The sequence below is a fragment of the Scyliorhinus torazame genome, chromosome 11 (genome assembly GCF_047496885.1).
Source record: "Scyliorhinus torazame isolate Kashiwa2021f chromosome 11, sScyTor2.1, whole genome shotgun sequence".
Taxonomy (NCBI): domain Eukaryota; kingdom Metazoa; phylum Chordata; class Chondrichthyes; order Carcharhiniformes; family Scyliorhinidae; genus Scyliorhinus; species Scyliorhinus torazame.
In genome coordinates this window covers 121,290,518-121,306,217 of record NC_092717.1, presented here as the reverse complement: position 1 = coordinate 121,306,217, position 15,700 = coordinate 121,290,518, and the positions used below count along the sequence as shown (strand labels likewise).

At 41.4% G+C, this 15,700-nt stretch overlaps 1 protein-coding gene across 2 annotated transcripts in view; it reads left to right on the top strand.

Annotated features, from left to right (window-relative positions):
• Positions 1 to 15,700, top strand: part of rab2a (RAB2A, member RAS oncogene family) — a 97,815-nt gene that overhangs the window by 7,141 nt on the left and 74,974 nt on the right. The window contains exon 2 of one of the 2 annotated variants that reach the window (XM_072467713.1): positions 13,353 to 13,424. In XM_072467713.1, coding sequence (XP_072323814.1) covers positions 13,353 to 13,424 — 72 coding nt within the window. Of the gene's footprint in view, positions 1 to 13,294; positions 13,425 to 15,700 lie in introns of those variants that run through there. The other variant, XM_072467712.1, reaches the window with a different exon arrangement.

Below are 15,700 nucleotides of genomic sequence, written 5' to 3'. Positions count from 1 at the left end.
TCACTAGCTCCAACACCATGGGCTCTTCTCCTCTCATGACTTAACCTTTTGAGGTATCTTGTGAATACCTTCTTGAAGTCCAGATAGATGTCCCCCTCGATCCACTCTAGTTGAGATTTTCTCAACTGTTAATAAATTAGTCGGATGCTATTTTCCCTTTCATGAAACCATGCTGACCACTGCTTGATATTTTCCAAATGTGATGCTATTAACTGATTCCAACATTTTTCCAACAATAGGTGTTAGCTAATTGGCCTATACTTGCCAAGGTCACAGTGACAGTTTTCCAATCCTCTGATACGTCTCCTGAATCCATGGATTTTTCGAAAATTTCAAGCAATACTTCCACTATCTCTTTTAGGATTCTAGGATGCAAGCCATCAGGGCCAGGGGACCTATTGCCTTCAGCCCCATTAGTTTGTCTAATACTACTTCTCTAGTAATGGTATTTAATCCCTCCCCCATATTGTTTAGTATTGCATAAAGATACAGTGGTGAGTGGGCAGCAAGATGACAGTACAATAAAGGCAAGTGTGAAGTTATTCTGTTTGGTCATATGGAAAAGTGAATCTTTTTTCACGGGTGAGAAACTGTTGATGGTCAGAGGAGACTTGGTGTGTTGGTACAAGGGATGAAGAAAGTTTGCATGCAGGTGCAGCAAGCAATGAGGAAGGCCAATTGCATGTTTGGCCTTTATTGCAAATGGGTTGGAATGCACAAATAAAGAAGTCTTGCTCCACTTGTACAATCATTTGGTGAGACTGCATTTTGAATCCTACAGTTTGGGTCATCATTTAAGGAAGGATATACTTGCATTGAAGGCAGTATAGTAAAGATTCACTAAATTGGGAGACTGAGCAAATTGATCTTGTATTGTAGTTTAGAAGAATGTGATCTCATTGAAATCTACAAAATTCTGATGCTTGATGGGGTGAATGTGGAGATATTTCCACTGGTTGGGGAATGAGGGGTCAATTATTTAGAACTGATATGAGAAATTCCTTCTAAAGTGTTGAGAATCTTTGGAGTTCTCAACTCCAGAGAGTTGTGGATGCTGCATTGTTGAATTTATTTAAGGCTGGAATAGAGAGTTTTGGTGTCTCTCTCTGGGATTAGAGGGACATCGGGAGCAAGTGGGGAAAAATGGAGATGTAGCCCATGATCAGATGGCTTGGCAGAGCAGACAGTATGTTTGTGTCCTGGACTGTTTCCTTTACACATGGTATATAAAGAACTACTTTGTTTGAGAGAATTGTCAACTATGACTTAGTTGCAGCACTAATAACTCAGAGTCTAAAGATTATGGATTCAAACCCTACTCCCCAAGATTTAAGCAAAAATTCAAATTGACGTTTTATGTAGTATTGGGGTACTGATGTGCCATTTTTCTCATTAAATTTTAAACAGTCCCATCTGCCCTCGTGTGAATGTGAAATTGAGTCTTCTGTTTTCTGTCTTAACATTTGCCTCCCATGGAGATCACAAACTAATTACCTAGTCATTTATTTCATTGTTCTCTTGTGGGTCCTTGCTGTGTGTAAATTAAATGCTGCAGTTCCCAACATTAAAATAGCGGCTACAAGAAAAGCAAAATACTGTGGGTACTGAATCTGGAATAAAAACAGTGCTGGATAAACTCAGCTGGTCTGGCAGCACCTGAGACGTGAGGGAGTTAAAATGTGTTCCAAATTACCCATCTACGCTTAATTACTTATGGCAGTAAAACGCTTTTGTTCCACTGAGGTTGTAGTTCCCTTTAAAAAAAATTATTCTATGAAAATGTAATATTCAGCAGTGTTTGTATATCTATAGTGCAAAGATGGCAGAAGGATGTGGCAACTTCATTGCAATTTCTGTTAGTTTAAAAATATTTGGCAGAACTTTAATGCCAGTTGTTTGATTGAAAATAAGCACCATTTCCACTTGAGACTTGGACTCTAATGTTTAGTGTTGTGGACGGTAAGCTCTATTGTCAATATAAATTTGTTGGAAGTGTTGTAAATCCTGTTTTAAACTAAATTTTTATACAATTTTTGAAATTTTCTAATTATGGGGCAATTTAATGTGGCCAATCCACCTACCCTGCACACCTTGGGTTGTGGGGGTGTGAGACACAGGCATGGGGCGAATATGGGAACTCCACATGGACAGTGACCCGGGGCCGGGCTCGAACCCGGGTCCTTGGTGCCGTGAGGCAGCAGTGCTAACCACTGTGCTGCCCTGTATAAACTTAATTTCTGATGCATACCAGTGAAGGTGCAGCAGCCAATTAATTCCCTGGCCATGGTTTTGAAACATTACTACTTTGGGATATTGTTCACAGAATTATGCCAGGCTTAATGCTACTTTTGTGTTGGTGTTCATCACCCAGTGGCACTCGTAACCCTTGAAACACTGTTTTTACTACACATCTGTGACACTTGATCAACACAAACTCAGCTGCCTTCTTTCTCTATGTAAAATTTACATATGGTTTAAGTGCACAAAAGGTCTGGATTTTCTGTTTGGGGTGAAAGCAATGGCACTCATTACTGATCTGGAAGAATGCTGCCCACAGGACATGAATTTCACCTCCTGATAATTTGAATTTGGTGCCAAGTAAAGGAGATTCTCTGCATCCAATTGCAGTGATGTAATCAAGCAACCAATCTCAAAGAAGAAATTCAATCGGGAAGTAAAATTGATTGATTATCCTTGACTTTAAATTCTACAAAGTGTGAAATAAAGATTGGGACATAACGCAAGCTGGAATGTGAAACATTTAAAACTGATATAATGCAAAAATGTTAAATCACAAAAATAAAATTCATTTTCCAGGGCTTTAGGGGTTGTCCTGCAGGTGTCTGTCTTGGTGCACTACTCAAGCTAAACACCTCATTTGCAAGGTGTAACGTTTCCAGAATCTTAACTGAAATTATGATGTAAGAGGGGAAGTTCTCAAGTTAAGTAACTTTTTTTTAAAGTTTGCCTTCTGCAAGAACTTCACCAGCATTCCCTGTGGAAGAGCGGGAAATCGCTGTCACAACTTCTACATTTCTGTGGTTAATAGCAAATGTGCATACATAAAACTTGTCAGCGAAATAACAGCTTGACTGTTTTGCCATGGTTGCAACCCCAAAATTCAAGCCATTGAAACAATCCTATACAACAACATCATGGTGAATTGCTGGAGGCATAGAAATATAATTCCAAGACATGGACCTATAAGGATGAATAATGTAGCATTTAAAGTTTGATATCAAAGTTTTGTTTAATATATGCTTGGCATAATTTTAAAAATAAATTTGTCGCATGGTTCCTAGGTTAGGACTAGACAATTGTCACATTTTAGGAACGATAAGGAGTGAGTGTGATGGGCAAACTGGATTTTTTGATTCCTCTTTGTATAATTTTAATACGACAATTAAAATTGCTTCAGTTTATTTCAGGCTAATGTTCAAATAATTCACCCATTCTATTGCAGTAATTTTTCCTTTGTTCACAGTTTATGGAAAATAGGGTAACTTTCCCATGATGTGTCTAGTTTAAAAATATTTGAAGTTCAAAATATGCCACTAATGTATACTCAACTACAACTGATCAAGGGCAGCACAGTGATTTGCACTGCTGCCTAACGGCGCTGAGGTCCTGGGTTTTATCCCGGCCCCGGGTCACTATCCGTGTGGAATTTGCACATTTCTCCTTGTGTTTGCTTGGGTCTCACCCCCATGACCCAAAGATGTGCAGGGTAGGTGGATTGACCAGGCTAAATTGGACCTTAATTGTATTTTTTTTAAAAATTAAGTACTTTAAATGTATTTAAAAAAGCTATATACCTGATCAATCCTGGCTTGGCACCTCTTCATTGGCATTTATAGCTGCCATTTATTGTGATCTGCAAGTTTGTGTGGCCTAACTGGGGAAGAAATTCCAGATAACCTTGGTCTGTGACCATTTCCAGTAAAATTGAGATTTTCTTTATTTCACTGCTCCACAGCTCTGGGGAGGGGGAGAGAAGTTATTTCAATATGAAGTCGGCCATGTGGTGGTACATCACTGCGGCACAATTATATTTTCAGGAAGAATTAATTTTTTTTTAATGCCTCAGGCTGTGTAAATTAAATTTAGTTGTATTATGTGAAGCTCAGGCTGTGTAAATGACAATTAGTAGTATTGTGTGAAGCTAATACTAGGGACCTGTATTTGTAAGAATTATGTGGAGGTGGGTAGGGAAGAGCATTGATGGTGAGCTTGTTGTCCGGTTTGTGACCTTTACTGTCTTTCGCTGCTTAATAAATTTGTGCAAGCATTCTTATTAGGAGGCAATAAGCAAAACTTCCTTTTCCCCTGCCCCAAATTCCAAGCTGTTAACAAGACAACCCATATCTGACCACTCTTTGCAACCAATTGGTCTCCGTTCACTTCATTGGCAGTTATAATCTTATATAGTTGCCTGATTTGGCAGTTATAATATTCTTATACAGTTGCCTGATTTGCTAATTCTACTTTCAAGATCCAGCAAATGATCCTTGGTTTCTGATGAATTGTAACTGTTAGGTCTAAATTTGATGGACTGATTTTTGTTTTGAATTTGCAATGTTGTTGTAGGAAATAATAGAACTTCTGTGCATGTTTTTGGGCTTAATTAATGTTAAATTGTTCTCCTACCAGTGATAGACCTGTAATCATGATTTTTTTTAAATCCTGGTGTCTTGTTGAAAATATTGTCAGCCCTCAATGATAAATCTGAAAGGATGCAAGATATTCTTCATAAGTGTGCATAGCATGAAAATTGGTCATGTCCAACGTATCTGGAACTTAAAGTTAGGGCTCAACAAGAATGCTGTGATAATCTTCACAATTTCACCTTGTACATGATGTAACAATTTCTTGTGGTATTTGGTATTGTACTCTAGTCAAGACCAAGTGTAATCTATGGTGAAGCAGAATTTAGAGGTGGGGAAATAATTTGTTCCAAGATGTCTAGATATAATTTAATCTTATTTATTGTCATTTTGTGCTTATTCAAACTGCCTCTAAGCCTGCTGCAATACCTCCACTATTACTAGTGTGATTATGGTGTGAAAAATAGGCATGCACATTGTTAATATAAAATACTGAGACGAGTTGATATTTAATGAGCCATAACTGTTTATTCTACCAATCAGGTTAAGAATCCTTTTTGAGAATCCGCTCAAGATTCATGACCGTTCTATTGTAACTGTCATAATGGAGTGTTAATTTGGAAAATACCCAGCTTCCTAGCACTATTTGCATAAACATGAGTTAAGAATTTGGGCTCAAGTGCATTACTGTTTGGAGATTGTTTCTGGGTAAGTGACAGATGCTTTTCCAGTTGAAGAACTTTGAATTAAGTATTGGACTGAAATGTATTCTGTTAACTATCTGTTACGAGGATTGGAGATTTTGTTATTTGATACATTTGTTAGTAACTAAGTTAGCAGCTTACCTTGGCTTATAAGTGTTAAGTTTATTATTTTTTTTCTCCACCCCACCACTACATTCTGTAATATATTTAACTAGTACTAGGCAGAATAACCAATTGTATAACATCTAGACATCCAAATCTCTGACCAAGGCACACAACTGTCTCCTTGATCCAAATCTCTTGCCCAATGAGGTTGAAGAATTGGGCAGCATAGACTCTGAGCCAGTAAGTGTAAAATTAGAACATTGCCTGATTTAACATTGAATTCATTGAATAAAGAGAAGGAAAGAAAGATTGGATTAAGGAAAGGTGATGAAGGACAAAGATATGGGGCTGGTTTAGCACACAGCTAAATCGCTGGCTTTGAAAGCAGGCCAGCAGCACGGTTCAATTCCCGTACCAGCCTCCCCGAACAGGTGCGAATGTGGCGACTAGGGGCTTTTCACAGTAACTTCATTTGAAGCCTACTTGTGACAAGCGAGTTTCATTTCATTTAATACCTCCCAGTACGTCAAGTCTATTACAGCAGCTTTTTATTTTCAGTGCCAGTGGAGTTTTGGTAGTAATTGACTTGCATGCAATTAAAAATGTACATACTCTAATCTGTCACCGGTTTAATCTACATCAATGTCATCAATGCATAAACTTGATGCCATTCAATGCTATTGAATGGGGAACCAGACGGTTAAATGTTTCTGTGCAGCTTCCAGGCGAGCTGTGTATCTTGGACAGCACCTTATGCTTAACTGCACAAGTGCACTAAGTTGCTGTCTGCTTTCCACATAAATGGTGTGCTCCGTTAGCTGTCTGGCACAGTGAATTTAATCAGCACGGCAAACTGCAGAAACTTTGGGCTACTTAATGTAATGTTACTCTTCCTTGACCAAACATTTAATAACTTAAAACCGTGCTTCTATATTGGTATATTAAAAGTCTAGTTATAATAAATATCAGGTTTTGTCTTTCAAAAAATTACAACAGATTCTGCAAAGGTCTTCCAATTGAATTGCAGACCTCAAACAGCTTCTAGGCATTAATTCTATAAATATTGTCCTCCGGCTAATGGGTTACCTGCTATCTATTTGTTTGCAAATTAACCAAGCTTTCTTGCATCGGAACCAAAAAGTTGTTGGTTCAGGTTCCACTACGAATTTGAGCATATAATCTAGCCTCCACTGAAAGATCAGTGAGGTTGAGGCCTGTCTGCCTGTTATGTTTCAGGTGCATTTCAAACATGTTTCTTGTATTACAACTCCAAAAAGTACTTTGTTGGCTGCAAAACCAACAGACATCTGGTGACCGTGGAAGTGCTATATTATTGCAAATCTGAAGTAACAAGGTAATGGGCAGCACGGTAGCACAAGTGGGTAGCACTGTTGCTTCACGGCTCAGGGTCCCAAGTTCGATTCCCGGCTTCGGCCACTGTCTGTGTGGAGTCTGCACCTTCTCCCCATGTCTGCGTGGGTTTCCTCTGGGTGCTCTGGTTTCCTCCCACAAGTCCTGAAAGACATGCTGTTAGGTATTTTGGACATTCTGCATTCTCCCAGTGTACCCAAACAGGTGCTGGAGTGTGGCGATGAGGGGATTTTCACAGTAACTTCATTGCAGGGTTAATGTAAGCCTGCTTGTGACATTAAATATTATTGCATGTTCTGGCCAGTATTTCTTTCGAACAGTGCCATTAAAAGAAATAGCATAAGTACCCTCAAGATAATTGTTTTAACTTGCAAATGAAGTGAACTGAAACTAACTGGTTGCAAAGAGTGGTCAAGTATGGGTTGTCTTGTAACAATGTGGAATTTGGGACAGAAGAAAAGGAAGTTTTGCTTTTTGCTTCCCAAATAATCTTTATTAGTGTCGCAAGTAGGCTTACATTAACACTGCAATGAAGTTACTGTGAAAAGCCCCTAGTCGCCACATTTCGGGTACACTGAAGGAGATTTGAGAATGTCCAATTCACCTAAGAAGCACGTCTTTCAAGACTTGTGGGAGGAAACCGGAGACATGGGGAGAAAGTGCAGACTCTGCACAGACAGTGACCCAAGCCGGGAATCAAACCCGGGACTTGTTGCTTGTCTGTTTTGAGGCAGTATTTAAAGTCTTGGAGTAAATTAGTGCTTTGAGCAAGTTTGTGGCGTGGATCATAAAATACAAACTACTATCCATTATATTAGGTTTGTTCTAAGAGATGGTAGAGCAAGTTGTGTGTCTGGACAGAAGTTTGGGGACAGCAAAACCGTCCCAAGCTATGAGTAAGTATCTCTGCCTTTTTAATCACTTCAGCCTAGTGAGTTGGAGGCACTCTGACACGTAAGGGATTGTTAGAAGTATCTGTATGGCTTGCTCCAAACATCGGTTTCACCCAGTAGATATGCAGGACTGCACCAGGGTTGGTATGACAGTGTACAGAGTGAGGAGGACTCTGGGTAACCTGGGTGAGGGAGATCAAGAATCTGATCTAGCAGATAGTGTACTTACCCACAGTATCAATAAAATTGTCAGAAGGATGAACAGAATGGTAAACTCGACATACTGAAGCAGGTTTGATGTGCTATTTGCTCTCATCGCTTTACTTCTCGTGCACTCTCCCTTTTGTCACCCAGGGAGCTATCACTTTGGTTGCCCCCCCCCCCCCCCCCCCGATTGGGAATTTACCTCTGACTGCACCCAAAGCCTCCTTCCTTTAAAGGCAATCTATTGTTGTGTTACTGTTTTGCCTCCCAACCTTTTGATTCCAATTTTCCTGGGCAGATCATTTCTCACTATGCTGTCTTTACTTATGAACCTACATGTTTAGCAATGCATCTCAGATAGTAAATGGAAAACAATTTTACAATCTCCTGCGTCTGTACTTTTTTTTTTTAATGGTGCATTATCCAAGGAAAAAATAATGGAATGTGGGCAGTGTACCTTAACGAGATGACCTGTGGTGGGGGGGTAGCAGCAGATTGTGTTGCCTGCACAGAAAGGGAATGCCTAAGAACAAAGAAAAGTACAACACGGGAACAGGCCCTTCGGCCCTCCAAGCCCGTGCTGACCATGCTGCCCGACTAAATTACGATCTTCTACACTTCCTGGGTCCGTATCCCTCTATTCCCATCCTATTCATGTATTTGTCAAGATGCCCCTTAAATGTCCCTGTCGTCCCTGCTTCCACCACCTCCTCCGGTAGCGAGTTCCAGGCACCCACTACCCTCTGTTTTTAAAAAAAAAAAACTTGCCTCGTACGTCTACTCTAAACCTTGCCCCTCGCATTTTAAACCTATGCCCCCTAGTAATTGACCCCTCTACCCTGGGGAAAGGCCTCCGACTATCCACTCTGTCTATGCCCCTCATAATGTTGTATACCTCTATCAGGTCTCCCCTCAACCTCCTTCGTTCCAGTGAGAACAAACCGAGTTTATTCAACCGCTCCTCATAGCTAATGCCCTCCATACCAGGCAACATTCTGGTAAATCTCTTCTGCACCCTCTCTAAAGCCTCCACATCCTTCTGGTAGTGTGGCGACCAGAATTGAACACTATACTCCAAGTGTGGCCTAACTAAGGTTCTATACAGCTGCAACATGACTTGCCAATTCCTATACGCAATGCCCCGGCCAATGAAGGCAAGCATGCCGTATGCCTTCTTGACTACCTTCTCCACCTGTGTTGCCCCTTTCAGTGACCTGTACTCTTAGATCTCTCTGACTTTCAATACTCTTGAGGGTTCCACCATTCACTATATTCCCTACCTGCGTTAGACCTTCCAAAATGCATTATCTCACATTTGTCCGGATTAAACCCCGTCTGCCATCTCTCTGCCCAAGTCTCCCACAATCTCTTGAGGGTTCCACCATTCTGTATCCTTTGACGGTCCTCATCGCTTTCCGCAATTCCACCAACGGTCAGATTTAAACAGCTTTTCCCAAGCTGATGACTACCCCTCTCTATGTCAATTAGTGTTTTGTAACTACTGCAGACTTTCTAGCCACCTGGAGACGGAAATGCAAGTATATATTTGGAAGCTGTAAATAACTGGATTGTTGATGGTGGTAACAAACATTCCCCATTGTCTGCCAGGTGCCTAGCTCATCAGTCTTTCGTGTGGACAATACAATGAATGTGCAGCACCGTGGTTAGCACTGCTGCCTCACGGTGCTCGAGACCTGGGTCTGTGTCGAGTTTGCACTTGCCCCCATGTCTGCGTGGGCTTCCTCTAGGTGCACCGCTTTCTTCCCACAGTCCAAAAAAAAGTGCAGGTTAGGTGGATCGGCCATGTTAAATTATCTCTGTGTCCAAAGATGTGTAGGTTAGGTGGGGTTATGGGGTTGCAGAGATGGGGTGGGGGAGTGGGCCTAGATAGGTACTCTTTCAGAGTCTGTGCAAACTCAATGGGCCAAATGGCGGCCTCCTTCTGCACTGTGGGGTTCTGCACATAGAACATGCCAGAAGTTGACTTGTGATGGGAAATACTTCATTCATTCCCAAAGACACCCTAGACTGCTCTGGGATATGATAATCCAAGGGAAGGCACCTTCGCTGGCAAAAGAAAGAACCCTGCCTGGAAGCTTAGCCTCAGGCAGAGAGGTGGAACTAATTTGTTAATTGTGGAATTGTGCCTTCAGTACAGGGGCTCGGGCAGAACTTTGAACTGGAAAAGCCAGAAACCTGCTGTTGCTTGGAGTAAGCCACTGAGTGTACATTTTAAAAACTCCACCATTGTCTTCAGTGAACTGAGAATCTTCAGGCTGGCAATGTTTCCAAATATCATCTCTGACTGATATTAGAAGTGACTTGATTAGAAATCTAGATGCTCTTGCATCTTGTAATCATTGAGTTTGTGTGAAATGTGTGGTTGTTGACAAAATAAACTATTCATCTAATTTATCCCTACACAAGCCTGTCTCGTGTCTACTCTTGAAATTCACAACACTCAACGTGTTAAAACACTTATTTAAAATACATCTGTTGTGATTGAGAGGTGGGAGAAGAGGGAAATTATCCCCCTCCCCCTCCTGTCCATAACATTCCTCCATAACTTTCTCACCAGTTGACCTATCAAACACATCCTATAGTGTAAATTGTTTTTCAACTAACCATATAGATTCTGTCTTTGACCCTCCTCCAAATTCTCTATCTCTATTGTAATATTTTCCTTAATCTGTGTTTCCACCACCCTCCTTCCTTTGCTTCTCTGCACCTCTTTCCTGGCCACCTTGTATCTAGGGATATTTAGTTCCCAGGTCTCTGTTATTGCCACATTTTCTGAGTGCCTGTACCTTGCCAACCTTATTTCCATTCAGTGTAAAACTAAGGCATTATCAGTAAAAGGATTGTGGCTCAAGTGGGGGAGGGGTAAATCAATGACTTGCTCATCAAACTTATTGTTCGTACTGTTGGAACTGGGTGTGACTCTGCTCGCAGACTGAGGGACTGGACCTTGGTACTGTTGCAAGGTGCAGTCTTGGAGGAGAGGGAGCTTGTGACTTCTTTCATTGTTTCTGTGACCCCCCAATTGGGGTGGCAACGCCATTTGGGAGCTGCCACACTAGCTCATGACACTGGGAATCAAATTTAGAAATTATTACCTTTTTTGTCCTGATTCCTAGCTCCTTTAAATCTGCCTGCAGGACCTCATCCCTCTTGCTACCCACATGGTACTGTATTGATATGGACCATGACCTCTGACTGTTCACACAGTTACTCGGTGCCATCCTTGACCTTGACACCAGCAAAGCAACACCATACTAGAATAACATCTGTTTCCTTAACTATGCAATCTCCTTTTCACAATCTTCCTCCTACCCTCCTGTATAGCTGTTCCACTTGTGGCTTGGACTTGTCTCTGACTGCATCCCCGTAGGAATCCTTGTGTTTGCAAATATGATGCTGGCTGGAGAGCAAGGTTCAGTTGGATTCCGACACTCTTGTGCTCCTCCTTTGCTCGTAATGTTACAAAGTGTTTAGTATTGCATTTGTGATAATGGAAAACCCTATAATTACTTTTAGAATTATTCCTAGTATTGTCTCTGCTTTCTAATAGAGCATCGTTGTTTGTTCCAGATTTGAAGTATCGAGCATATTAACCAAGGAAATATGTAGCTGTATAGTAATTTAATTATCTGGCAGAAAAATTGTCATGTTTATTTGTAAAAGCAGTTTCATAACTTTGATATATGCAATTCTTAAATTAGCTATTTCACTTGTGCTCTTCAATTTTGTTGACTACTCCAATCAAAGGATTGTCTTTCCTGTTGTTTTATACACTGGTATATTTTGGTAGCAGTGGATTGTTCAACTATAATTATGGCAGTCACTTTTTTTTAAAAAATTGGCTCTATCCGTACCAGAATTGGTTATGAAGTATTGTATTCATTTCAATGCTTTGCAATTAATCCCATACAGGAACAACAAACTTTGCAATTTATGTTTCGTTAATGTAAGGTGAGGTAGTGCCAATGCTGTTTTTCTGGGAGGTTCATTACAATAATCGGAGCCACTAGACCAAAATTAGAGACTGTTGTTTCTATTACTATTATTAATACTGTCGAAGAGACAACAGCAAAAGCATCCAGCAATTAGATTAGGAAAGGAAGAAAATTGAATTGACATTGCAAACATGAATAGACAAGGTTAACAGACAACCACATGATTATTAGGGAGTAAAGGCCAGGATAATAACTGAGAAATGAGGTAATCATCTGGATAAAGACCACCCCACTGGTGCATGAAGAAAGTAGACACCCATGGTAAAGGAAGATCTAAAACGGAGCACTTTCCAGGATCTTGGATTCCACCAAACTGAGCACAAATCTCAGTAGTTCCAGCATGCTGACTCGACTGAGCCCAGGCAGTCAACTACCTCTGCCCCAGAGTTGCATTTGCCTAACCAGTTGGGGCAATCCCAACCCCTCTCGACCAGCAATAGGAACAAGACCACAGAACCAGGGTTGCGAAGGCCGACCCAACCCCAGGCCTGAGATATAGGATTAAATGTGCTCCATCGAATCCAAGCTATCGTCCTCTGAGCCCCCCCCCCCCCCCCCCCCCCCCCAAACTCTGCTGGGAACCTCTCTACCACCTCACCAGAGACACTGAACACAGTCTGGTTCATCACTGGCTCGCCTTGGTTCTCCCCCAAATTCTCTGGATGGATGGTAGGCAATGCAACGGGAACTCAACTGTGCGGAGCTGGGCTGCCAATCGAGACCATGCTCTCTCTGCAATAGAACCTTCTCGTGCGCTGCCTCCAGTACGATGCCTCAGCTCCTGAAATTGGGCCTCAACGTACTGCACTATTAGCTGGATCACCTTCATTCCTAGCAGCCCTCTTTTTTTTTTTTTTTTTTTTTTTTTTTTTTTTTTTTTGTTCTCTTTCCCCCCCCTTTTTAGGTGAAACCGAAGAATTTATAAAAGAATAAATAAAAAAAATTGAGTACCCAATTTCCTTTTGCAATTTAGCGTGGCCAATCCACCTAGCCTGCACATCTTTGGGTTGTGGGGGTAAGACCCATGCAGACACACAATGTGTAAATTCCACACTGACAGTGAACCAGGGCCGGGGTCAAACTCTGGTCCTCAGCCATGCTCCTTATTCACCTGAGGAAGGAGCAGTGCTCCGAAAGCTAGTGTTTGAAACAAAGCTGTTGGACTTTAACCTGGTGTTGTAAGACTTCTTACTGTGTTCACCCCAGTCCAACGCCGGCATCGCCACATCCTCAGCCATGAGGCAGCAGTGCTAACCACTGCCACCGTGCTGCCCCTGCAGAACTTATAAAATAGGTAAAAGTATAAATTTGTGGTATTTTTTTCTGGTGATTTGCTTTGTATCGAAGATTCATTCTGCCATTTAAAAAAAAAAAAAAAAAAGTTATTTTGACACCATATGCCATTTAATCCCATATATAAAATTAAAATTCTAATAGGAATCTCTTATTTTGCAGGTGTGGGAAAGTCATGTTTATTACTACAGTTCACAGACAAGAGATTTCAGCCTGTTCATGACCTTACCATTGGTGAGTACATATTGAGCTCCATAGCCCTTTGACTGCCTTCTTGCCTCCCCAATAGAATACTTATTATTGGCTACAATAATATTCATGAAGGCGAGATATCTGTTATTCGGTGACATCCTGCCAGAGTGTGTGGATGTTGAATGGGGACAGGATTTTCTGTGTTGTTTATCAGTCTCTAGTAGTTCACCCCTCTCCAGGGATGCAAAGCCTGTATACTGCGAAATTTTGTAATAAAAGCCGAAAATGTGTGTAAGACTAAGCATCACTTGTGTATGTTGAGAAACCTTTCAAGCTTTGATCATAACTGAAAGGTAGTGTAACAGGGGCTCGTTTAGCACAGTGGGCTGAACAGCTGGCTTGTAATGCAGAACAAGGCCAACAGCGCGGATTCAATTCCCGTACCGCCCTCCCCGAACAGGCATCGGAATGTGGCGACTAGGGGCTTTTCACAGTACCTTCATTGAAGCCTACTTGTGACTAGCTATTATTATGTTTGGTACAGGTGGGGAAAGAACAAAAGGGGAGCTATGTGATCGTGGAAGGCAGAAAATATTAAATAGGTAAAAGTGCATGATGGGGCAAGTAAATGAAAGATGGGTCCAGAGGTTTTAAATGACAATAGACAACATGGTCTGGAAAAAGTATGCTCTGGAAGTATCTACAATACCTTTTTATCAATAGATGAATTATGGCTCCTTGAGCTTCATTGGAACAATTTAGGAGGTCCAGGGCTGAGGTCGGAGTGGGATGGAAAACTAAAATGGCTAGATTGGAGTAATCTGGATCGAGGGTTGGTTAACAGACCAACTAGATAGGCACATGTAGACTATTTTGGGGACTACTGGATCAGTAGGAAGAATGGAAAAGTAGATTATTTTTAAAAATTTTACAAAGGAGACTTGAAAATCCTTTGTGGATGTGGACGTTGCTGACGATCAGCATTGGTTGCCCATCCCGAAAAGCCCTTGAACCGAGTGACTTGAGGGCTGTGAAGAGCCATATTGCTATGGATCTGGAGTCACGTATAGGCCAGCCCAAGTAAGGGTGGCAGACTGCCTTCTCTAAAGGACACTTGCAAACCAAATGGGTTTTTGCAATTGATAATCATTGTCATAGTCAACATTACTGAGACTAGCTTCATGTTCCAGATTTGTTAATGCCAGCTGCCATGGTGGGAATTGAACCCCTGTCCTCTGGTTTGCCAGTGCAGTGATGCCATGATGCCATTGCCTCCTCAGTAAATGTTAGTACTCCGAGGAATTTGGAGGCCCTTGTACAGGAATTACAAAGTTAACATGCAGGTGCAGCAAACAGGCTAGGGAGGCTAGCTAGAATGTTAGCTTTTACTGCAAGGGAGTATGAAATAAAGACTCCTTGCTGCAATTACTAAAGGATTTTTGAGTTGGTTGCTTTACTAGGGAAAAATATACTTTTGCTGTAAGGAAAGATGAGTGACATGAGGTGATTTCATTGAAACAGGAATCTGAGGACCTGCTGTGAGGGGCTGTTTTCCAATAATTTGGCAGTTTAGAGGAGGCCACAGTCTCTGATACTAACTAACTGGTCAGCCATTTAGAACTGAGATGAGAAATTTATTTCGGCGGGTTTAGTGTTCTCCATCTCGGAAGGCAGCAGGTGTTCAATCAATAAATATCTTGTAGGCTAAAATAGATCTTGGAAGTACAATAATTAAGTGATGTGGGTATAGGGTGAAAGATTGGAATGAAATGTTAAAAGTTCACCTATGATGATGGATGGTAGAGCAGGCTTGAGGGTTGCTCCTGTTTTTTTTAAAACTTGTGCAGGTTGAAGAGGTGTTTTAGGGGCAAGCATCCAATTTGTGTTTGGCCTTTAATATAAATGCAGCCACGTTATAAACAGTACATACAGAATAATAAAACGTATAATTAAATCGGTTTCATCTGGAAGGGATATTTGGAACCCTGGATGGTGGGGAGGAGATAAAGATGAAGGTTTTACATTTCCTGTGCTTCCACAGGAAGGGGCAGGTCATTGGCGATGATAGATGAGTGGACTAGGGTGCTGCCAAGGGAATGTTGTCTTTACCTGAGAGGGAAAGTGGAGATAGGTTTGGAGGTGGCAGCAAAGATGAGGATCCAATGACTGGTTTCCCTTGTCCATACCTTCCACCCCAGTGTTGTTCAGGATGGGAGGGAAAGTAATACTGGAAACACCAATTGCATCATCAGAAAAGATTAATGCAAAGAATGAGAATGGGATTCAGTCTTGCAGAAATCTTGGGGGGAGGAATTGTA